The 22,882-nt window shown below is 38.9% G+C and overlaps 2 protein-coding genes across 5 annotated transcripts; both read right to left on the reverse strand.

Annotated features, from left to right (window-relative positions):
- Positions 1 to 417: 417 nt before the first annotated feature.
- On the reverse strand, positions 418 to 16,273 carry asxl2 (ASXL transcriptional regulator 2). Of its 4 annotated transcripts, XM_005477266.3 has the most exons (13): positions 16,039 to 16,223; positions 14,214 to 14,296; positions 14,006 to 14,008; positions 13,186 to 13,294; positions 12,816 to 12,957; positions 9,545 to 9,663; positions 8,521 to 8,641; positions 8,174 to 8,233; positions 7,782 to 7,942; positions 7,429 to 7,525; positions 7,215 to 7,320; positions 5,156 to 5,888; positions 418 to 4,844 (listed from the first exon to the last, which is right to left on the reverse strand). In XM_005477266.3, exons 1-13 carry the CDS (start codon positions 16,093 to 16,095, stop codon positions 3,051 to 3,053), a joined length of 3,585 nt encoding a protein of 1,194 aa, XP_005477323.1. In that variant the 5' UTR covers positions 16,096 to 16,223; the 3' UTR covers positions 418 to 3,050. The 4 variants fall into 4 exon arrangements, with proteins under 4 accessions (XP_005477323.1, XP_005477324.1, XP_019204613.1 ...); XM_005477267.3 differs by lacking the exon at positions 14,006 to 14,008; XM_019349068.2 differs by lacking the exons at positions 12,816 to 12,957; positions 13,186 to 13,294; positions 14,006 to 14,008; positions 14,214 to 14,296; positions 16,039 to 16,223 and adding an exon at positions 10,383 to 11,300.
- Positions 16,274 to 16,334: 61 nt separating this feature from the next.
- kif3cb (kinesin family member 3Cb) lies at positions 16,335 to 22,857 on the reverse strand. Its single transcript, XM_003443037.5, has 8 exons — positions 21,093 to 22,857; positions 20,882 to 20,983; positions 20,676 to 20,798; positions 20,279 to 20,397; positions 19,634 to 19,750; positions 18,666 to 18,780; positions 17,440 to 17,615; positions 16,335 to 17,175 (listed from the first exon to the last, which is right to left on the reverse strand). Exons 1-8 carry the CDS (start codon positions 22,488 to 22,490, stop codon positions 17,025 to 17,027), a joined length of 2,301 nt encoding a protein of 766 aa, XP_003443085.1. The 5' UTR covers positions 22,491 to 22,857; the 3' UTR covers positions 16,335 to 17,024.
- Positions 22,858 to 22,882: the final 25 nt, after the last annotated feature.

Raw genomic sequence — 22,882 nt, forward strand, 5'->3', positions numbered from 1 at the left:
ACAGCGTTACTGTTCTTTATTCAACAACTGGACTCTTCTGGATAATATACGGACCCCAAATGTTTTTAAATATTAAATTAAATATAGTTTATTTTTTGAAGCTATTTAATGAAAATAATACCCTCGCCCCCTCCCCAACTGTGACCTCGTATAAAACCATGTATCCCTCCTAAGGGCAGAGATCTTTAGGAGACACCCCACCACATTTCTTTTTTACATTTTTCTAAGACAGTCAGGGATAACTCAGTTACAGTAATCAGGGTTTTTATGTCAAACTTTGGAGCAACAGAATTTTTTGTCAGACTGGCCCACAGAGGGGTCGTAATATTATTGTGCTTTTTAAAAAATATATATATAATTATAAATAGTACCAAAGAAAAAAAATACAATAAAATGAAGAAGCAGTCAAAAAAAAGAAACTTTTTCCATTATTATTTATTCATAATATTCTATTACTTTGATAAAATACACTTTGTTTACAAGTTCTGATTACTATATTACATTCACCTGGAGTTTTAAATGGAGACAAAATGACACTGACATTAAAGAAATTCACCTAGTGTCAAACATGACATTAAAAGAAGAAGGGGAAAAAAAGTGGCAATCCCCCCCCCCTCCTTTCCCACCCCCCACTTCTTCAAGCCATTTTCTATATGATGTGCTCTACTCTTCCAAATGCACACACACAGTTAGCCTTAGTATTGATTGGGACTGCTGTTGGACTCATGTTTCAGTCATCATTAACAAAAATTTCAGCTGCCTTTAGGGTTGAGAATGATTGTTCTTAATATTTTTTTGCAGTGCAATCCAGTCCAGCAGGACTCTAACATCACATTCAACCAAATATGACGTAAATAATTAATGGGGGTCAAAAATGAGAATAAAAAAACACATCTGTATCACTAACTCAAACATCACTATGTCATTAATAAGTGAAATTTCTATGCCTTGTGAAAATCCTGCTAGATTCTAGCCCTCAAAAACAACTTTCCACAAGACACAACCACCAAATAAAAATAAAACTATATTAATTGAATGACTTTTTAAATGGTGCATTAAAACATTATCTTTTCATAAAGTGATGATGCAAATAGACAAGTAAAAGCTACACTTTAGACAACATCTTCATCGAAAAATATAGACCAATGGATTCACTAAAAAACCTGGACCATACAGAATATCAGATACCTGGACTATTTGAAAAGTGATTATTCTGCACGGTGGACTGTCCAGCCTAAAAAAAAAAAAAAGACAGCCAATATATTAATATAGTAAATACCCTGTTGATTTGTCAAAAACAATTAGCAAATAGATCTTTTATATTAAAATATATTAATTAAAATATATTACTTTGATTAACTAGTCAGACATTTAAAAACAACTTCTGATTATTTTTTGTTTTCTTTAAGGTGACTTTGGCATACTACCTTGGAAATAATTGCTATAAAAGAGGTCATGTTTTGTACCTCCAGGAGATTCTAAAATATAGTAGATGTGTCAATATTTGTAACCAGCAAAAACACAAAACGTTTGGAGATAACACTTCAAACACAGTGGCCTTTTTACAAGTCAGTACGCACTAAGCACTAATGTTAAAATCATCATAACGGGCCTGCAAAGGTTATAACAAGTGCTGACACCACAAATGTGTTGTGCATCACAAAGACAAATTACTGTTGATTAAATACATATGTGACAAATATCATTTTTACAATACTTCCAACCACAGTATTATAGAGGATCACTCTCTTAATTTCCTGGAAAAAGGCCGCGTTAAAGTGAAGTGTTACACTCACTTATTGATGTATTGGTGACATATTGTACCTGTTTTTAGCATATTTCACTGTTCTTCTCTATTTTCATTCCACAGTAAAAAAAGAAAAAAAAGAAAAACATTTTGAAATAAAGAGCCAGTTATGCTCAAGCAAGGTGTGCAGCACGAATAAAATAACAATATTTCTACATCTAGGCAAATACCATACATGAGCAAGTATATACAGCAAAATAACAAAATTGTCAGCATTTTCTCCCCCCCGCCTTGAGTGTTTAAATTAAGTTTGCCACGGCTGATTTATCTATACAGACACACAAGCATTAGAAATCCCACACCAAGGGAGATCATATCCACAAACCTGATTTTTGGGGAGGAAATGCTGATTCATGCAGTAGGAAGTGACTTCAGACCTTCACTGGAAGTGAAAAGATCTTAATTTACCAACAAGGATTATAGAGGAATTATATATGATTCTCTTTTCTTTAGGTTTGATTTTAAGTGCTGTACACCGTTATTACTTTATATCCAGGTGGTTTTCAAGTGCTTTGCCTTGGAAACAAGTCAGGTTGATTTATATAAAGTATCATTCAAAAATCACACTATATCTTCTTACTAAAACTATACATGTTCATTTCTAGTTCTTAAATCTGAGTGTGTTCAGTAATAAAAGTACAGTTTCATATAAAATAGTTACTGTAAGTTGCACTTCCCTGCCACACGTGCATAAATGCCAAATAGGAGGTACTCTACATCAAATGATTATCATTAGCGCCCTTTTTCTTTTTTTTTTCTTTTTTTTTGCCGTTAAACCATAAATGATTAGGACCAATAATAAAAAGTGTCAGTCTAAAGCACAACAGTCATTATGTTCTAAAAAAATAGCAACATTCATTTTCCCTCCTCAAAAAAAAAGGAAAAAAAAAAACAAAAAACTAGACGCATATATATATTTAAAAAAATATATCACACTAATCTAGCCAAGTGCAAACACTGCCAGTTTTCATTTCTCACATATCTGACAACATTTGATTGAAAATGGATTGGCATTTCTATGACACAATTGCACAAAACAACTTTTCTTAGATGTTAGTGGAAAAACAAGACCATCCAGTGTAAATCCTTGCCTTTCCCACAACGAACCGATGCTAGAGCCGTTTTCTCCAAAGCGTGACTTAACACGTTTCAGGCTATTATGCACTGATTCTAAAACACTTGCTTCTGCTTTGTGCTGTGACAATACAACTCTAACCATTCTTTTGTTACTGTTAATTTAATATCATCGTACCACTAAACACGAGACACACAGTTTTGAGGGGCCTATGCAGTCATCATGGCAAAAAGCGCCACACCCCTTGCACATGATCATTGCCTTCAGTCGGCAGTAGCATTTAGACTGGACGTCCTCCATGTTGGAGCCCTCAATGAATGACTGTTCAGGTGAGGGCTCGCCCTGGTTGCCGTGGTCTAATGAGTGACCAGCAGGTATGGTGGTGACAGTCACTGAGAAGGACATAACGCTCCCGTGGATGCCACCACCATCAGCTTCTGATGAGGATGTGGAAGAGCCGGTGCCTGCAGTGCTGCGGTTCAAAGTGTGAGGTACGGACATACTGATAGTGCCACCGTAGCATGATGCTACCGGGGGTTCCTGATTATCGAGTGTTCTCTGGGATTGAAAGGCAGTCGGCCGCTGGTGACTGGGATCCACGTGGGTAAGATATGGCTCGGAGTTTCCTTGATTACTATTGAGTTCGAGGTGCCTTCGGTGTGACTGAGAAAAAGGGCTGGTGTCTTTGGTGGTTGCGCTGGTGTTGTTGTTATCACCACCAGCTTCAATATACTCTGATCCAGGCTCCGTCTTTATGTTATAGTGATGCTGAAAGCCCGCTGGTTCATTAGACTTGCTTACTGAGCATCTTTGCTGCTCTGTTTTGACCCCAGAAGGAAACAGAAAAACTTTCCTGGCTGGTTGGTCCTCCTTGGCTGCATCCTCTGCTTCTGTGGTTTCCCTTTTTGTGCTGGTTACAGACGTGTTTGGAATGGCAGACAGGTGAAGTCTCCTGCTCTCTGATCCTCTGCCATACGTGGAGACATTGAGCAGGTAATGTCCTGTCATGGCAGGCCTTGGCATCCTCCTTCGACCCAAAAAACCAACAGAAATCCTCGATCGATCTTGTCGCTCTTCTGCGTGCATCAGTTGCTGAACTTTGTACTGAGGTGACTGAGGCCCTACACCCCCTCCATAAGGTTGACTTTGTTGGACTTTCCTCTGCATTAGAGCCTGTAGGATCTGCTCCTGAGTCTCCTTGTCAGGAAGTTCCCTGTGATGTTTTGTGTTTTCTGAGAAAACACCAGCTCGGCCTGATGTATTGAACTTCTCAGCCCTGTGCTCAGCAGAATGTGATGCCTTTCCCATACTACCAGAGGAGAAGTTTGACATCTTTACTTCCACCTTGGATAGCGGTTTTGGGAGGATCTGCTCCAGTGGAACTTCTTTGCCCTGCAGAAGCTGAGTGACCAGCGGGTTGTTTGCAGGGATGCAGGAGCTGGTTCTGGTTGTTGATCCAGCAGTTAATGGGATTTCCTGTTCCTTTGAAGCATGCACCGATGATGGTTGTGCTGATACACTTGAACTCTTTTGGACGCTATGGATTCCTGTACTGACAGTACCAGCAGAAAGACTTGTATGTTTTTCTTCAGTTTTGCTTAAGTACTTCTGAGACTGGTTTGGGCTACATGGACCAAAAGAGTCCACTTGGCAAGGAGAAGATATACTAAACTGTGTGGCTGGTAACCTAGCAGATCCCTGTGGGGATGTCGGGCTGGATAAGTGGTGTGTCTGCTCACTACTGCCTCCACCTGGCCCTGGGCCTGGCACCGCCCCCTTTGAAGCAGATGATGATGCTGCTGCTGCTGCACGTTGTGCTCGGGCAAGCTGAGCTTTGGCTTTGATATCTGCCAAAGTGCGAGCACCAGTACGGCATGGGCTACTAAGTGGGCTTGGGAGGGGAGTCCTTGGTGAGATCTGGCTAGGTGACACGGGCAAGGGAAGAATTCGTGATACTGGGATCTGCAAAATGGAAAAAAAAAACCCCAGAGATTAATTCCCATTTGTATATCTAAAAAATATAAATTAAAAAAACATATAACAATATAAATAGGCTTCAAGCTGTATCCTATTTTAATTTCCTCACATGTACAAAACAACAAACTCTGGGATTTACTGGGAAAACTCTAAGTCTTTGGAGCATATTGAGACTAACAATATACTGAGGCAAGTATAGTTGCCCAACTCTAAAAAGATAAAGCTACAGACCTGTCAGGTCCGCTCAGAAAATAGAGTGATCTGAGCAGACTTTGAGCTGCCACATTTATTCCTACCTTTAGTGGTGGAACCCTCTGATTTGTTGTTGAAGTTGGTGTAGCAGGGCTGGATATGGATGATGCTGAGGGAGACACAGATGAGAATGAAGACACTGAAGAAACTGAAGATATGCGGGGTCTTTTCTCTGGTGTTAATTCACCCTCTATTTCACTGAGAGACTTCCTTTTCAGCGGCTCTGAGGAGCCACTGGGCTCTGAGATGACCTCTTCGCTCTCTGCAGCAGGCTTAACCATAGACACCGACTGAACTTCTTTCAACTCTGAACTAGCCTTTGGTGGAGGGCTGCTGTTCACAGACAACTGGGAGCGTTCAGTTTTCTCCTCCTTCGTGTCTTCCTTGCGCTCCTTTTCTGGCATTGTCGATGCTGCACTCCATTCACCACGTTTCTCAACCTCTGGTGCTCTCACTGCAGCCACCAGTCCAGTATTTGCGGTTGTATTCATCTTCCGATCCTCAGCATACTGTGAGCGTCGCGTCTTCATGGGTTCTGCAGTAAAGACAGGCTCTTTTTGAGCAGGCAGTGCTTTCAGAGGCTCCTGTGACGATGTCTGCGCTGGCTTTACGTCTTTTGCAGGAGCATCAGTCAGGCTGCTGTCCTTGGTGCACTTAGATTCCTCTAGTGCTTGAGCGACAGGTCCTGTCTGATGAGAGGGGGACTGAGGCCTGGCAGACTCCTGATTCAAATCAGCCTTTGTCAGCTCTTTGGATTCCTCATAGCTGAGCCCTGAACTGTACAATAGAAAGGGAGACAAAGAAAAAGGGAAAAAAAACACAACTCCATGAATTAAGTGTTTTCTTTCTTGAATGAGGAAAGAGTCATTAAACACTTAGCTTTTAAATTATTTTTTAAAAAATACACAAGAAGAGTTTTGAAAATGACAATAGCCCAAACAAACTAAAAACAATTAATTGGCTAGTATTGTTTTATTCATTGTAGTATTTTACTTTTCAATCTGTTCTTTTTCTTATGAATTGCTTAATTTTTAACAACAAACTTGACAACAAATGACAAATCTTTGAATTACTGAATCTAATCTGAAGTTGTGCATTAAAAGTGAAACTGTTGGAAAAAATTCATTCATCCATAAAACTAATGACACTTATGAGCGCTATCTGGGCATTGCACTGACGTGCTATTTTGCCCTGTTTGGTTAATCTGTTCCAATATGTTATACAGAAAGTAAATATCCTTTAGAAATAGATATTCAATCAATATTCTTAAGAAAAGCGACTGATCCATTTTCCTTTTGTAAATACTACAAGTACTAAGATTTTAGTCTTTTTTGATATATAAGAAAAATTACTCCACTGCCAGCTAAGGGAGGGTGTAACCTAGGCCGGTTTTTGTAGATACAATATCCTGATGTTCCCTAAAGTTCCCCTACAGGATGATGGAAAAGATGACAGCTGTAAAATGAACTAACTGAAGGTGTGTGTGACTGTGCCATGGCTGTTTAGACAAGGCATGAGTGACTGATGTCATTTGATACAGGACACCAAGGACAATATATAAAGACAATTAAATAAAACTTGTCCTGATAGCTTATTAAAAACTCTGCCAGGTCAGGATTAGATGACCTTTGGTAAGACTGAGAACTTTTTTTGTCTCTCATTTTCTTTGAAAGCCTTCAAAAGGCTTTCTGAGAGTGAAGACTTGGGTTTTTTACAGTTAAAGTAAGAAGTGGGTTTAGGTTAAGGTTTGGATAAAGATGTCACACTTATTTGTGATGGTTAAACTTGGGATTAGGTGGGGTTAGAGGCTTGGGAAAGCAATAACACCAATACATGTCCTCACAAGAAAAGCCAAGCGAACATGCCTTATACTCTTTCTCCCTGAACACAGAGATTCTAAAATTTTAGCTAAAATATTATAATTGGTCATCTAAACAACCCCAAACCTACGACACACCTATTCGGGGCTAAAGATCTTCACCTGCCAAGTGGAGACCGAACAGCTGGACTGACAGATTAGCAAGATACTGTATGATGTCCAAGTTCACCAGAAATAGGTAGGATAAGTGGATCAAAAAATTATAAATGAAACAGAGAACCTACTTCTCCCCATAATAGTTTTCAAAGAAGGCTTCCTTCCAGTGCTCAACTTTCTTTTCCTTCTCAATTTCTTGGCGCATTCGGAGCTGCAATTCAGGAGTGAATTCCCCTAAAAAATGGTAGAGTCACAAAAGAGCAAATGTAAACCTTGGTGTTGTGCTGTTTTTTGAATGTGAATTGAATTTTGCAGTTATGAACTGAAAGCGTTTGAACTAACCCTCAGCCAGTCTATCTTTCCAAGACTGAGCTGCTGATGTGAAAAACTCATTGTTTAAGGCAGAGCTAGTGACCTTCAGAAGGCCGTCCATGCAAGCCTGAGGAGAGAAGGCACAATGTTATGACTAATAGCATGACGATCAGCATCACTGCATCAGTACATTGACTTTATTTGGATTCTGACTATGATATAGAATATACAAATGTTTTACAGAGATTAAAAAGATATTTTATGAGGCATATATCAAATAATGACTGGCAGATACTGCACACAGCAACAATTTTACTTACACATTTACATTTAATGTAATATAAATAGCAAACGTTATAACATATGTATAATTTTAGGGCTACCTGGCGGTCTACTTCTGGCAGAAGTTTGACCAGCCTTTGCTGGCAGTCTGGAGGCAAGGCAGAGAAATTGTGCTTGTTGATGATTGCTCGCAGGTTGGTGTTAACCAAAATAGAGTCTGGCGTCTCCACGTCTATTTTATACTTGGCACGTTTTATCTGCCCTGCGATACAAACAAAACAGGAAACAGATGTAAACCAAGGGAGATTCAATAATACAAAGAAGCAACTGTGAATTATGTAGCTCAATTTTGTAGTAAAATAATTTGTTTTACTTAATTGTTTTCTGTCAAAGTAGAATAATTTTACCTACACCTAAGACATAACTATGCAGACAATTAATTCTAGATTACAAGCATGCAACTGATTTAAATAAAAGCACTTGTCTGAATTACCTGCACTGAGGCGACTGGACCTTTGGGAAACCTTTCTGGGTACGACTGGGTGGCATAAATCTGTTTGGAAAGAAGAAGAGGAGCTAAAGGAAAGGCTCTGAGAAATGAAAGCCAGAGATCTGACTGCTTCAGTTTCCACATTAAAGCTGCCAATTATATGAGTCATGTTTGGATGATGATGATACATAGCCTTTTGTAGTCTAGTTATAAAAACCTGCAATAATAAACAGGATAATTCCCAGAACTACATCACTATCCATCATCTATCTTCAAAACTGTGAGTAATATCATGCAATTAACATCAGTAAACTATCCAACAATTTGGCAATGTAACAGTTACCACCTACCAGTCTTTGTTGTAATGTTATCTGCCATGTCTTTAAGGGTTTTCAGAAGCAGTCTTGGACTGGAGGAGATTGGCATTCCCCCCTGTCTACGCTGGTTTCTCTGCTGCTGCTGCTTCAGGGCCTTAAAATGAACAACACAGAAAGACGCAAATAGCCAGCAGTATGAGAAAAACAGAGTGTGAATATGTGTAACCCTCTGCTTCCCTGCAATTGCTCCCCAAGGGCCACTTGCCTGGTTAAATAACAGCTAAATAACAGCAGTGCAATGGAACAGAGGTTGCATAACAGAGGCATAAATCATCAACTTGCCATAAATCTGAGAACAAGTCAGATCAAATTTGTCACAAATTTCTCTACAGATTTAAAGAAGCAAAGAAAGGAGGTCCACCACAATGAGATATAAAATAGGAAACAATAAACAGATCCGTCCAGTAATATTTCAGCCAAGTCGCCATCTTGTAGTGTTACCTACGCCCAAATAATGAATACAAATTCACACCAGCACAGATGGAGTGAATTACAATGTGTGCAATCAAATTAAATCTAATTAAATGGAACACAAAAGGCAAAAGACAGCCAATGTGAGAATGGGAAATGGGTTCTTTGAAAACATTAATACTGTAAAAAAAACAAAAAAAAACAAAAAACAAAATAGCTACAGGCAGTTCTCCCTGATGTTTGAAATAATCAGCAAGATGAAGAACAAAAAAACAAAGAACACCAGCTGAAACACCAACATTGAGTTATGTGCTGCCAATTAAAATAAAGTAATGAATATAATCATACAAATTTAATTGTTCATTGTAGCCCAAAAAGAGCCCAAGTCTAAGACTCCACACTCTGTATACCGATGTAAAAACAAAAGGGTGGATTTGCATATTGCAGAACACAGAGGCAGTGATTTATACGGGAGTGGGGTGTGGCAGGAACTCATGTTACTCATCTGAGTAGGGAGGATAAGTTAACAACTTAAATGTATGTTTAAAAAAGAAAAACAACAAGAAATATATGTTGTTTGCTGTACCTGTTTCAAAGCTTTCTTGCTGTGTTTCTGCGAGGGAGAGATGAGCTTACTGGTGGGGACAGACGGCGACGAGCATCGAGGCTGTGGAGACGACGGCTGTGACTGCAGCTTGGAGGGAACTATGAAATACAGAAGCACAAAACAGATGTTACCAAATACATTTCCTGAGGGCGGTGTGCAGACTTTATCACATTGTGCTTTTGTTTTGGCGAAACTGAAACCAATTCTGTAGACAAAGAAGCAGATTACATTACCTTACGAAAATATCATATTATTAAAAATGAGCTCAACTTCAGAACAATCCCCCTCCTACTATCTGCCTTCTGTTTCTTACAGAACATCTTTCTACATTCTGCAGCAGTTCCTTCCCAGTGCTACCTAATTTGCATTTGACTTTGCAGTCCTTTGCATCGATTATTTCAAAAATAAAGCAATATCAGAGCCCTCCTACTCAGCTGTAAACCAAGGTTATTTGCTTGGTACTTTTAAGTTGTGCATAATGAGGAAGTGGTCACGGGTCATACTGAGAAAATTCAGTTTCCTGTTTTAACCGTCACTTAAGTTATTCAAGTGGCAGTGAGAAATAATAAGAGTCAGCAAGACCACAACTGAGGAAAACAAAATAATTGGCACTTGATGAAAAGCTCCCTCTCTCAAACTGCATTGTAATCAGGCACAATCAGGTGTTCATTTCACAATAAAGCAATATTTTAACCTCACAGAATGACAAAAGATCAGAAACCGTTGTAATGTGACTGTTGTGCGCTGCCAGCAGGCTCTCGGTGAACAATTATCAGACAGCATTAAGGACAAAGTAAAGCTCAAAGATAAAACCCACCTTTCGCTATCATCATGTTCAGTGCTGCGTGTATTCCAGGAAATGTTTTTGATGAGGTGGTGTATTTTATGTTTGTGGTAAAGCCACTTTCCAACTTGGCATGTCTAGTGCTACTTGAGCTAGTTTCCGGTGTTTCCGCAATAACCTACATCATCAGCTGACAGGGGGGTGTTAACTCTAACTGGCATAACCAATCAGCTACAATCAACTAAAAAAAAAAGCCAAACATCTACTGCATTATGATCTGTTGATGTTTTTTTTTTCCTTCTCTGTTGACTGATGAACAGTTATGACACTTCAGCAAAAAACGCGCTTACTTTTTAATAAACGTTAACAGGGGTTGCATTTAAAGGTGTTTAAGGAGTTAGTAAAGGCATATTTCAGTGCTTTATTAAGTAGTATTCACTGTTAATTTACATAGGTGGTCTGGAAGTTAGATAATGGTGACATATTTCAAACCTATAACACTGATCAACAAGTGTTTTGGTACTTGGATTCTTTCACCCGTACTTCAACAAAATTGACTTTTTGACCCCAAATCTGAAAACCATTTTCATCTGGTTAAGCTGTTCCAAGTACTGGACAACTGGGATGACTGAACACACACAGCAATGCGTTTCAACATTTAAGATGTAAGTTTGGTCTCCAGAAAAGTGAAGCCAAAATCAACAAAGATGTTTTTGTTAGTCCTGAAATCCGTGAACTGATGCTTGACGATGAGTTTGAAAGGAAATTGTAGCCAGCTGGATCAGCAGCATAGGAAACATTTGTGCCAGTAGCCCAGAATTTTCTTGGCAATCTCAGAGCAGAGAATTATGCTGAATTTGTGTTTAACATGCTGAAATCATATCAGTTAATGAGTGTCAGAGTGTCACTGAAGATGCACTTCTTACATTGTTTTCTCAACATTCTTTCCATCAAATTTGAGCAATGTCAGTGATGAGCATGGTGAAAAATTTAATCAAGATATAAAAGTGGTGGAAAACTGATATCAGGTAAAATTTAATCCGAGCATTACTGTTCATTCTTGCAAGGAGAGACAGATATACAAACAAAAAACCAAGTCCCTCGAACATTTTTAAGTACACTGAAAATGTGCTTTATTGTGTCTCTCATATCACCTTCTTGTTTATTTTCAGAAAATAAACACATTAAAACTGTTTTAATGGGAAATAGTTAACATTCCAGAGATTGCACTGATACATTATAATGATATTCAAGTGTTAAAAGAATATGATGGGTATTTCCAAAATCTTATGCGCAAACTTTAATAAGATTTCATATCTAAAATCAGCTTCCCACTGCAAACTCCAGCTTCCTTCCATAGTCCAAAGACATGCAACTAAAACTAGTTTAACCAGGTTAGCTAGTTTGAGTTAGTTCTATTGGAAATCTAAGGTGTAATGTTGAATGTGAGCACAAATGGTAGTGTGGCTCCAACAGCTAGCCCTGCAATAGACTGGCAACCTGTTTAGGGTGTACCCAACCTTTCATCTGTAATAGCTGGATTAGGTTCCAGCCCCACTGCAACCCTAAATTGGATAAGCAGAGGAAGATGGATGGATAATTTTGTTTGAAATCTGCAGGAAATATAAGCTAAACATGTAATCGAGCTATTAAGAATGAGACCCTTTCTTCATGGCAGACAATCTGACTGTTCAAACTGCCCATTTATTCACTCTGTAGTCTACTATTCAGTAGAGTAAATCAGCCATTCTGCAGTGCATTTCAAAATTACAGCTGCAAATTTCATCCACTACAAGTATATACTGGTACAGTTCATACACTGACTTGGACCATAATGTTTGAGCAGTCCGCTGTCACAAGTTAAAAAACAAATACTCATTACATATTCATAGAATATGATTTTCTTACCCTCTGAGAATTCCTGGTGAACACTTAAAACTAAAAGACCTATCAAAACTGTATTTGAGACATCAGGTACAACTAAATTTTTGGCATGTCTGAAATGTGATGCTAAGTAGCCTGCTTATCAAATATTTGCACAAGAGCTGTAAAAGCAACATGGCTATTTCTGCTTTTAATAAACAGTTACTTTAACGGAATTTACTGCTTTACATCAATTATGTTAATTCACAGTTACAGCTAAAATCTTCATCATTCTTAGCTAAGTAAAAAATACTTTATATAAAGCACACATTTTTGTGTTATAAAGTATTTCAATGCTATGGTAAGTTATGTTGATTACAATGAGTACTTATTTTTTTAAAAAGCCATAATTACAAATTAGATTACAAACAGATAGCACATATTAATGTTGTAGCAGTAAAAGTAGGACCAAATTATCTTGCAACTAAGAAATGTATTATTATTTGCAAAACAACAGTCTGGAAACTCATTCATAACAAGTCACTTTAAAATTTATGGTCATGTGTAAGTTAATTAAAGAACCTGTATGCAAGGGCACAATACCTCTTCGCATCCACCTTCCTCTCCTGCCCTCTTGACTGATAGCACTACTGTTGTTTTCTGAGCTTCGAGAGTCAGAAAGATTGTCACTGCTCTCCTCAGAGCCCTCTTCCGACAGCTCCTTCACCACATCTGAGATGTCCTTCTATATGAAAAACGGAGCAAAAGACTCCATGTTATTTTTATGCAGCAAACAGAGCGGAGGAACAGTTAAGCAGAAGTAAATAAGAAAAATGACCAGCTACGGCATGTACATTCATAACTTAATTTGTGTCCAGGTACCCAAAAAGCTGCAATTAGCAAAGAAAAACATGTACTATTTCTTTTTTCCTGTACTGGCTGAGTAATAAACAGCGCCTTGTGTCTCACAAACCTTTAATGTGTAGACTCCCATTCTGCCTGGAACTTTGTAGAAGATTCCCTCCTCACCACGAGAGTTCGTGTGCAGCATTGCATTCAGACATGCCAGCGGTGAAGTTCCGCTGGATCACAAGAGGAAAAACACAGTTTACACATCTGTTCCCCCATAAATCAGATGGCTGGGAAAAGACGAAGGAAGGGGAGAGGTTGGTCTGGTAACTTGGGAGAAGCTGCTATCATGCATCAGGAAAACATGTGTGAGTTCAGGTCAGATTTGCATCAGTGCAGTTAGAGGGGAAATTTGCTCTGTGCTTTATGAGAAATCAGCTGCAGAAAACTGATCCAATGCTCATCTAATTAGAGTGGTTGACTGATATTCACAGAATAAAGGGGTTTGACATAAAAATGCCTGTTGCAAAAAAATTAATCTGTCAAGCTTTGCTTAAGTCATGCACAAATCTAGACTGACAAATTGAACCTTACTTTTTTTTTGTCAAATTGCATTTGTGCTGCTTTACACAGTATAACGCATAAAGCTTTGAACAATATAATTACTAGAAAAAACAAAAGACTGTTTTTATTTTTTTGGAAATTACTCTAGTTATGCTTAAATATTCCTAATTTTTATTTTGTTAATTACTCGAAAAACAAGGAAAATGTAATTTTTATGCAACAGGTGGCTGTGGAAACTCAAACTATGAATGTAGCATTGCATTTTTATGCAACCTAACCTAGAACATGTTATTCCTATTAACATGCAAAAAGGCAACTCCAAACAAACCTGCATTGCTGTGAGTTTGTTAAGATAAGGGGTGGGGGCTACTTTTTCTTACCTTCTGGATGAGAATAGTGACAGTGAAACAAAAAGAAATAAAACAATTATTAATTGAGTAAAGTAACTGTGACTATGTGAATAACAAAAATGCACATGATATGAGCAGCTGAGAAATGACAGATGACACCTGTAGTGCTCTCATGAAAATGTCTCAAATATGAAGTGTATCTGCAGTTCCAAAGCTATGACAACAAGGACCTGTGTACCTTATTTCCTTAAGTCTTTCTCTTTGGATCACTTGCAAGATCTCTTTATGGCTCATAGGTGTATTAGGGTACTTCTCCAGAACCTAGAAAATAAAAATGCAGATGATTATATTTTGCAGATAGATTATTTAAAGGAAAAATATTCAGAAATTAAGAGGCAACCCCAAGGTTACTTCATTAAAGATATCACATTTTTTACACATCAGTAAAACGAATTAAAATAAATAACCATAGGAAAAACACTCCTCACTCCCCAAGATATTTCTCTACTGTTCAGCAAGCTAACAGGATTTTATCTGTAGTAGGAGGTACAGGGTCCCCTTATGTAAGTATAACCACTATAAATATCCATTTGTTTCTCTGTCAGTTAAACTGCGAAGTGCTTATGACTGACTGACAGAGAAGTGGCAAAGGTTTTGAAGCTGCTTTTTTTTTTTTAAAAATCTACCAATTGTTATTTGTTCTAATGACTGTGTGCCTTTTTAGGGTTTTTGTCTGGATTTTTATTGATTTTCTGATTTTTGATGCAAGACTTCCCAGGACGATTTCCTCAATCTTAGCTTAAAACCTGAGCAATTTATGCAAAAGCTCAACTAGTTTGTACTAAGGTTAAAATGATCCAGTCAACAAGCACAGCACAGTTGTGTTTTGTATTTCTTTCTTTTTTTCACTATTAGAAATATATTTTGCATGAATATCTTGCAATCTCTGGAGAAAATGCACAGAATCCGTCTAGTAATAAATAAGGGGTGGTAAATTTTTAAGTTGTAAGTTTCATTCAGGTTTGAGGTGGATGCACCACCTTATGCTGTAACATCTCACTCTCTGAGTGTTGGCTGAAAGAAAAACATGACAATAAAAGCTTCTCATAACAGTATAATAATAATAATAATAATAATAATAATAATAATAATAACATATCAGCAACTTTAAATCGGTAATTTTAAAAAACTACTATGGGTAACCTTAAGATGTAGCGCTTACACTTTTCCCAAACCCTCTCGAAAAGCCTTGAATTACTTTAGCTAGTGTTTTGAGCACTGCAATGAAACACAACTTTATGAGTCCTACAAACGTAATCGCTATTTATTTTCTATGCAGTTAGCATACTACATGCTGTGCGCAAACTATTAAGTGTAAATACCTGTATGAAGCTAACGCAAAGCGTTACAGCCGATTGCAATGTGCTTAAATTATAAATTACTATTGGACGTTTTGATAATTTTATACTCGTTAGCATGCTATGCTGTCAGCTAGCTCAATGCTAACAACATATATTGTACTCTCGCAAAACGCTGGCATGACTAGACTGACTTTGTCATCGAGTTTGTAGTTAAAGCAACCCAAGAGCAAACTACTTAACTACGGAAACAGGAGGTATTATAGTGGTTTATTTCCAAATAACATAAAACAAACTTGTTGACGAACAGAGTTGCGTTAGCAGCAGCTAGCCCATGCTAGTCGCGCTAGCGCGCAACACTGGCGTGATTACTTCACGGTTACTTCATTGGACTTAATATCCTACGAGACCTGTCAGCCTTACTGTCCCCACAAAACACATACAGCGGGTTCAGAGGCATGCTTGGGTGCACATGACTTATATTTATTTCGCTGTATTTATGCTTTGAGGTGCCACTTGATGAAAGCTACAAGGCTAGTAGTGACAGCGGTCTTTCCAAATGTCGAACCGTCAACACAGGCCTTGCGCGGTGCACGCAACATTTCATCTTCACCAGCAGGTCATGAACTCATAAACACAGTTGTACAAGTGGGAGCGTTCAAGGAAAACAACCACAACAAACGCTACATAAAACACCAAGAATACCGTTTTCGCTGCTTCCGCCCACGTCCTCCCCTTCTTCTTCTTCTGTCTCTCCCTCATTGTGAATGTCCTGTTGCAGAGTAGTCTTCAATTTCTGTTTCAGTTAAAATGTTGCTTTAGTTACCGCGTAAGATCCACTCCGTCTGCCATGTTGGACTTACTGTAAAAGAGTCATGTGACTCTAAAAGAAACGTCATCTTACTGTATGTAGCTGTCATTCCAAGTCCTCAACTTTCCCACATGTATTTACACATTTGCCAGCTGCAATTATGACGAGAAAGGAGGATATATATATAATAATGAGTTTAAGACTGTTTAAGTCTCTTTATTTTCATGTGTAAGCAAATGGACTTTGCACAATTTCACAACTATGAAAAAATAAGGCAGCTGATATAGAGAGCACTGCAAGCTTTCTTCACATTTTTGGCTTACAATTACACAGGCTACAAACTGAAGCAACAATTCATCAAGCATACAGGCTAAACCAAAGTGGTCTTGCAGACCCCCCCTCCCACCTCCATTACCCTTCAGTGTTTTGGCAAAGACTGATATATGGCTAAACAGAAAAAAAAATAAGTATTTAAGTGTTCTTATTGGGGGGGGGGCAGATTCAGTAAATACAAACTGGACTAAAATACACCCCTATTAGTTGAAAATATGGAAACCTGAAAGCCTCGTCTGTGCTATTTTGATAGGGCAGTGTAAGCCAAGAAAATTGCATGGCTTAAGCAACAAAGAAAAAAGCCAAATCTTATTAAGCCAGACAGCAAACTATCACTTTTAAGAGTCAAGCTTTTGAAAAAAATCAATAAAGGTTATCTTCTGGGTTAAGCTGAACACATGCTTACTTCACCGTTTTGCATAAGAGAAATTAAAGCAATCTAAAGTCAAGACATATAGCCACCTCACCCCACCCCATCTGTCCCAGATGTTACTGGTGCCACCATTAATTAAGGCCGGCCCTATAATACAGGTGTAATCGACATAAATCAGGGGCTTGTCTGAGTTGGACTTCCCAGTGGAAGATAGGCAGCTGAGGAAGGTCTTTGTCTCTGAGCCGGAGAGAAGTTCTGAGGTTCTGATGTCAGAGTGGTGGATGAAGAAGATGATGTGACAGATGCTGCTTGTGGTGCCTGATACCTGCAAACCATTGCAAAAACCACTGACTATATTTTAATCTTTAATATCACAGAATGATAGACAAGATTTAATAGGTGAGATATAAAAAACAAAATAAAAAATTTGAATTGTATTTAAAGCAGAATGGTGCAATGTATGGTAAAGTGCAAGGACATGTTTTCAGGAAATCCAATTTATTAAAGAGGAAAACTGAAGACAAAGTGATATAATTATTCTTCAGTTAGAGCCATAAATAAAGAAATTATCTGCTTGCTGTTCTCTTACCAGGACTTAGATTTCCTGACCCTTGGTGATGCAGTCCTTTCTCTAAAGAAAACATTTGCCAGGGGATCGTGTATTAGCCTCGGTGTAAAGGCTCTCTCCAGGTGAGTACCATCAAGATTTAAGGTGAACATGGTTGGGGGAGACATGTCTAACTCCAAAAGCATGATGTTCTCAGCCTGTAATGACATACAACAATAAAAATGTAGTTAAAAAACACATTTACTTGCACAAAAAACCCAGCCTCCACTCTAGGCCAGTTTCCATGGAGAAGCACATTAGATTTAATCTGAACAGTCACAGAGACCAAGATATCCCAGCTCAGTCTAATGTTGGGTTACCTTGATACTGATGAAATCCATAAAAAAATTATAGTTTTGCTGGATATAAGGATATCAATATGATCTCTATTGTGGTCATCACTCCTAGGTTGTGCTGACAGCCTGAAATCAATGTTAGACTCTTCCATGGTGCTGACTGGTCTTCCCTGCCGTGAGTGTATTTGAACTGAGAACCCGGTGTTAACGACCACTGCTGTAAAAGACCTGTCTATATTTAAACAAGATGGCTATGAGGTAATGCTAGCAAGTTCAGTTATTAGGTGCCTCCATGCACTGTACAGGTGCATGACACAGACTGGAGACTGGACACAGATGTTTCTAATAGTCTGTTAGTACACTTAATCAGACAGCTATAATATTTGCCCGATAACTGCATTAGAAATGCTCCATAAAACACCAACACCACAGACATAGATCAAATCCAGTGACCTGAATTAGCTGAAGTGATGCCTAGATGCAGAGTTAAAAGTTTGGACCCAGCCAAGTTCTTTGCAATTCAAAAATGGTGTGCAACTGTTGCACACCAAAAACCTTCCATCATTTTATGCACATAGTTTTCTCCCTTTCCAGTAAAGGCTTCTGTTGCAAAGCTTCTGCTCTTTAATGTCTTATTAACAGTATCTTAACACTGATAAAACGTGGAACATTAAACAGCCATAGAGTGATGAGTGATTCTTCTGAAATGTAAACTATATGCTTTCTTACAATAATGGCTCACTGGCTAAAGATGCAAAAGTTAAATCTGTGAATAGTTTCCATGGCTACAATGGTCTCCGCATCCTTCAGCAAAGGTTGGTGGTTGTGAACATGAAAATGGAAATTAGATCACAACTTCCCTGTTTCGCTGCTGTTTCTGCCAACTGGCCTTGTGAATTTCCAAACACTGACCTGGTATCGAGATGGGGCCCCGGTAGCTGTGGCAACAGCCATCTGTGCATATTGGCTGACCGGCCTCTTGTAGCCCAAAGCTGAGAGAGGCCTTCTCCTGACCTGAGTGGGTGTACTGAAAAAAAAAAAAACATAGGAAAGGATGAATTTATGCAGTTAAATACACTTAGGTTGCATGTCACCTGAGATGTAAACCTTTTTGAGACCCATGTTCCCCATAGATAGCCAGCTAATTAGCTTGTAGCAATATAGCTCAACATGGCAAATTTCCCAGGTTAGGAAATAAAAATACACCAGATTCATGAGTATTCATAATATATCGTTATCTGTAATCCTTAAGACTAGAGCCATTGTCATGTGAAGGATTTTTTTTTTTTACTTTAGTGACTCCCAGTGGTAGCTAAAATTATTGTGGCTGAAAAATACCAGATATGCTGTTAGATGTTAGAATTTAGACACAAATTCTATCAATATAGTCAGTATATGAAGTGCTAAAATATCTTTTGGCCAGATCCACTTTTCTGGTTATGTGCTTCTGATACTTAATTCCTATAATTCCTTAATTCCAGTATCTTATTCTTATCTTATTCCAGTGGGGGTTTTTTTTCAAATTTTTCTATGTAACTTTGCACTGTCCACTTTCTGCTGTAACAAAACAAATTTCCCACGTGTGGGACTAATAAAGGTTATCTTATCTTATATTTTCCAGGGGGTTGATTGAGAGCCCATAGAAAAGAAACGTGCAGGTGCATTTAAGTGTAAAGCATGCAGATCAAAAGAACTATAATAGCTACAGTAGAAAAAGCACATGTATATCCCTTATTTAAAACCTTACCTTATATTCCAGGTACACAGTGACTGGTGTTTTTCTGTTTCAGTGATGGATTTCTTGTGTGCTCACAATTTCTTTATGAGAATGTTCTTTCTTTACTGTACCATTTACAGATACAGATATTTAATTTACTGACCTCTCTGATGGAATAACTGGTCGGAGTCTCCACTGGTCCTCCTCGCTGTCAAAGTACAGCCTATTTATAATTTTGTTCTTTTCCTCGGGAGGTATAAAATTCTCAATCAAGAGATATCTGTAATACAGAAGACAAGCAGGTGCAAATTGAAATCAGCCAAAATAATACGAACTAAATTCCTGTGTAAAATGGTGTAAAGTGGAAACAAAAACTTGGGCATATGTGTGTTTTATTAGGACAGTCTTAGAGTACCTTTAGATAATTGTTGTCTTGAATGAAGGTGAGACATCGGTTTAACTTGATATATATTAATGATATTATAGTGATATAGTATGACAGGAAGACACCTCAATGATGGCGTAAAATTTAAAAGCTTAGGTTGTATATCTCCAGGTGAGGTCTAGCCCAAGTTGCACCAATGAACAACAAAAAATATTATCTTTGTTACAAGCATGCATGAATAATTTGCATTCCTGATGACTAAGAAAGAACAATGGTAAAGACCCAAAGTCATGAAAAAGTTTATTAGTTTATCAAATAAAACTTGCCAAATAAAGATGCATTATAGCCAAAATTGGGTGGATTTCTTTCTTCTTTTTTTCTAAAAAGAAAAATTCCATCATGTATGTTTTATGTACTACTTACTTGTACTTGAGCTCTCGGGTGAGCTCATTCTGCGTCTGTTCAAGTTCCTGTCTTGTTGTGATGTGTTCGTCAATGATTTCTTTCATCTCTCCCTTCAGTACCTGTAGTTTGTTACACAACTGTACAGAAAGGACAGAACAGAGTTCTGCATCACGAAACCTGGAGTAGCAAAATGTTTGCATGAAAACAGTGATGGTTTATGCAAATGTAAAATACCCCCTCACAAGAAAAGTCATTAAAACCTCAAAGTTAAGCGCACAATAACAATGGCTAATCTGTACTAATTCTTTTACTGACATTGCCTGTGTAAAAAGGATTGTTTATAATAAATAAGACTAATAGTTATTTGGTTTTCCAATAATGCCATTGGGACGCATTAGTGGGTGAGTCATCTTACTCTTTTCAGCTTCTTTGTCTTAAGTTCGATCTCCTGCTGCAGGGAAGAGTATGTTTCTTTCATTTCCAAGGTCTCCTCATCCTGCAGCATCATCTGCTGTTGGATCTCTCGCTCTTGTCTTATCTGGAAATCAAACATTCAAAGCTGAATACAAGCAATAAAAAAGTTTCTTTATTATTGATTTGATTTTAGACACTATTAATAACCTGTTCTGCAATTTCTTGTTTCTTCTGCTCAAGCATTTTTTGTTGTTCATTGGTGTGATCGATTATAGTCTTTCCCCCAACTAACAGTTTGCTCTCCATGGCCTGTGAACAAAGATGCAATTAATTATTTATGCAGATTTCTTTTGTTCCACCAGTGCCTCGTTAATCTGAAATTGTACTGATTAATTCACTGGTTTCACACTCACAATACCTTATATTTCTCTATGATCTTCTCCACAGAATCTTGATCCCACTGCATGTCCTCCACGCTTCTTCTGTTTTCATTCAGGTGCTTTAACTTTTCACTGCTTCCCTGGCAAGCCAGGACTATTGGGATGTCACCTCCATCTTTCATGTTCACATCTGGTTCCTCTTCAACAGTCTTCCACACATCAGCATCCCTCTCTCTAAGGATGTCCTCCTCCATGCCAGCCAAACTTTTACTCAATCTTTTGCTATTCCTCCTCCTTCTTCTCTCTTTTGCGAGCATCCCCCGCTCCTCTAGCTGAGCTTTCAAGCGTGCGATCTCCTCCTGAAACTCCCTCAGCAGGGCATCTTTGGGGTCCTCATTAATCCGTGGTTTGTTCTTTATTTTCTTGGCTCTGCTGGCGTATCTCAGCGTGGCCAGGGATTCATCAAAATTCTTGTGCGAAGGCCCCACTGTTGCTATCATGACGGTCTTTGCATTGCCACCCAGGGAGTCCTGGAGCAAGCGGGTCAGTTTGGAGTCTCTGTATGGAACGTGGGTGCTCTTCCCATCCACCAGAGCTGAAATGACATTCCCCAGCGCAGAAAGGGACAGGTTGATTTTGGCAGCTTCCTTCAGACGCTTCCCCTTGGCGCCTGTCTTGCTCTGGCGCTCGCTGCCAGCCAGGTCAACCATGTTCAGCTTCCCAACTCGGATGTGGTCCTCACCGTCTGGCCCTACTTCACTGCACTCCACAGTGATGACAAAAATTGCATGAGACCTAGAGCTGCGTTCATTCATGTTGGTGAACCCCACAGACCTGGACTGGTTGCCTATGTTCATCACATGTTCAATCTCTGTGGCATTCTTGGTCACCACTGAAGACAGGTCTTTAACATACACACCAAAGTCTGGGCTTTCTTTAAGTTCCAGTTTCCTGTTGTTATCTTTGCACAGCAGGTCTCTGATTTCCTCCTGGTAGATCTCGAGATAGGATGACCTCACCAGGTATTTCTGATTCTGGGTTCTGGATATTTGGGTGAAAATGTGCTGAAATGAATTAGGTATGACACCTCTCCTCTCTGGGTCGTTTGAAACCCCTTGCATGGTGTGGGTTTTACCTGTCCCAGTTTGTCCGTAAGCAAATATAGTCCCGTTGAAGCCTTGGAGCACGGACTCCACCAAAGGTCTCACCGCATCGTCATAAATGTCGCTTTGCTTTGAATTCCATCCGTAAACAGAATCAAACGTGAATACTTTCATTGGCTCATCAGGTGGTGCCTTCGGGTTCCTGACGGTGATCTGCCCCAGTTTGTCATCAATCTCTAAAATGTTTTCAGACCCCGCTATCTCTTCTCTTCTGCTGAACGGCCGGCAGCGGACCACTACCCTGACCGCCTCACAATGTTTGGTTTTGGACATTTTAGCTTAAAAAAACAAACAAACAAAAAACCTAACCTCTCCTCACCACGTTAAAAAAAGCCATTACCTCGCGCTGAGTCCATATAATTTCTCTTCTCCGTACAGGTGCAGCAACTCCCATTTTATTTAGTGAAGGCAGCCAAACAAGTCAGACACGCCTCATGTGAGCCGCTTTCATCACCCCCCGATGACCGCAGCATCTCCTCCGCCCTGAGCATCTCTCAGAAAACAGGCGATGTCACAAGCTTGTAGAGGATGCTGATGAAGAGGGGGGAGAAAAAATCCAGAATATCCATCCATCCAGACCCAGCCCACACGTCCCCGGTACACACCCTGCTCTGCGGACAATGGAAGTAAGACATGTGACTTGCGCAACGAATTAGATTTCAGCA

This window comes from Oreochromis niloticus, linkage group LG19, assembly GCF_001858045.2.
Source record: "Oreochromis niloticus isolate F11D_XX linkage group LG19, O_niloticus_UMD_NMBU, whole genome shotgun sequence".
Lineage (NCBI taxonomy): Eukaryota > Metazoa > Chordata > Actinopteri > Cichliformes > Cichlidae > Oreochromis > Oreochromis niloticus.

What these genes read in the sequence shown, in the direction of transcription:
- kif3cb (XM_003443037.5), bottom strand. Translation starts at nt 22,490, where the DNA reads ATGTCCAAAACCAAACATTGTGAGGCGGTCAGGGTAGTGGTCCGCTGC. An exon ending in AGATCATAGAGAAATATAAG is followed by an intron (nt 20,984 to 21,092) that starts GTATTGTGAGTG and finishes CTTTGTTCACAG; the next exon opens with GCCATGGAGAGCAAACTGTT. An exon ending in AGACAAAGAAGCTGAAAAGA is followed by an intron (nt 20,398 to 20,675) that starts GTAAGATGACTC and finishes CTTTCTGTACAG; the next exon opens with TTGTGTAACAAACTACAGGT.
- asxl2 (XM_005477266.3), bottom strand. Translation starts at nt 16,095, where the DNA reads ATGAGGGAGAGACAGAAGAAGAAGAAGGGGAGGACGTGGGCGGAAGCA. An exon ending in TGCCAGAAGTAGACCGCCAG is followed by an intron (nt 7,526 to 7,781) that starts GTAGCCCTAAAA and finishes TTCTCTCCTCAG; the next exon opens with GCTTGCATGGACGGCCTTCT. An exon ending in GAAAGATAGACTGGCTGAGG is followed by an intron (nt 7,321 to 7,428) that starts GTTAGTTCAAAC and finishes ACCATTTTTTAG; the next exon opens with GGGAATTCACTCCTGAATTG.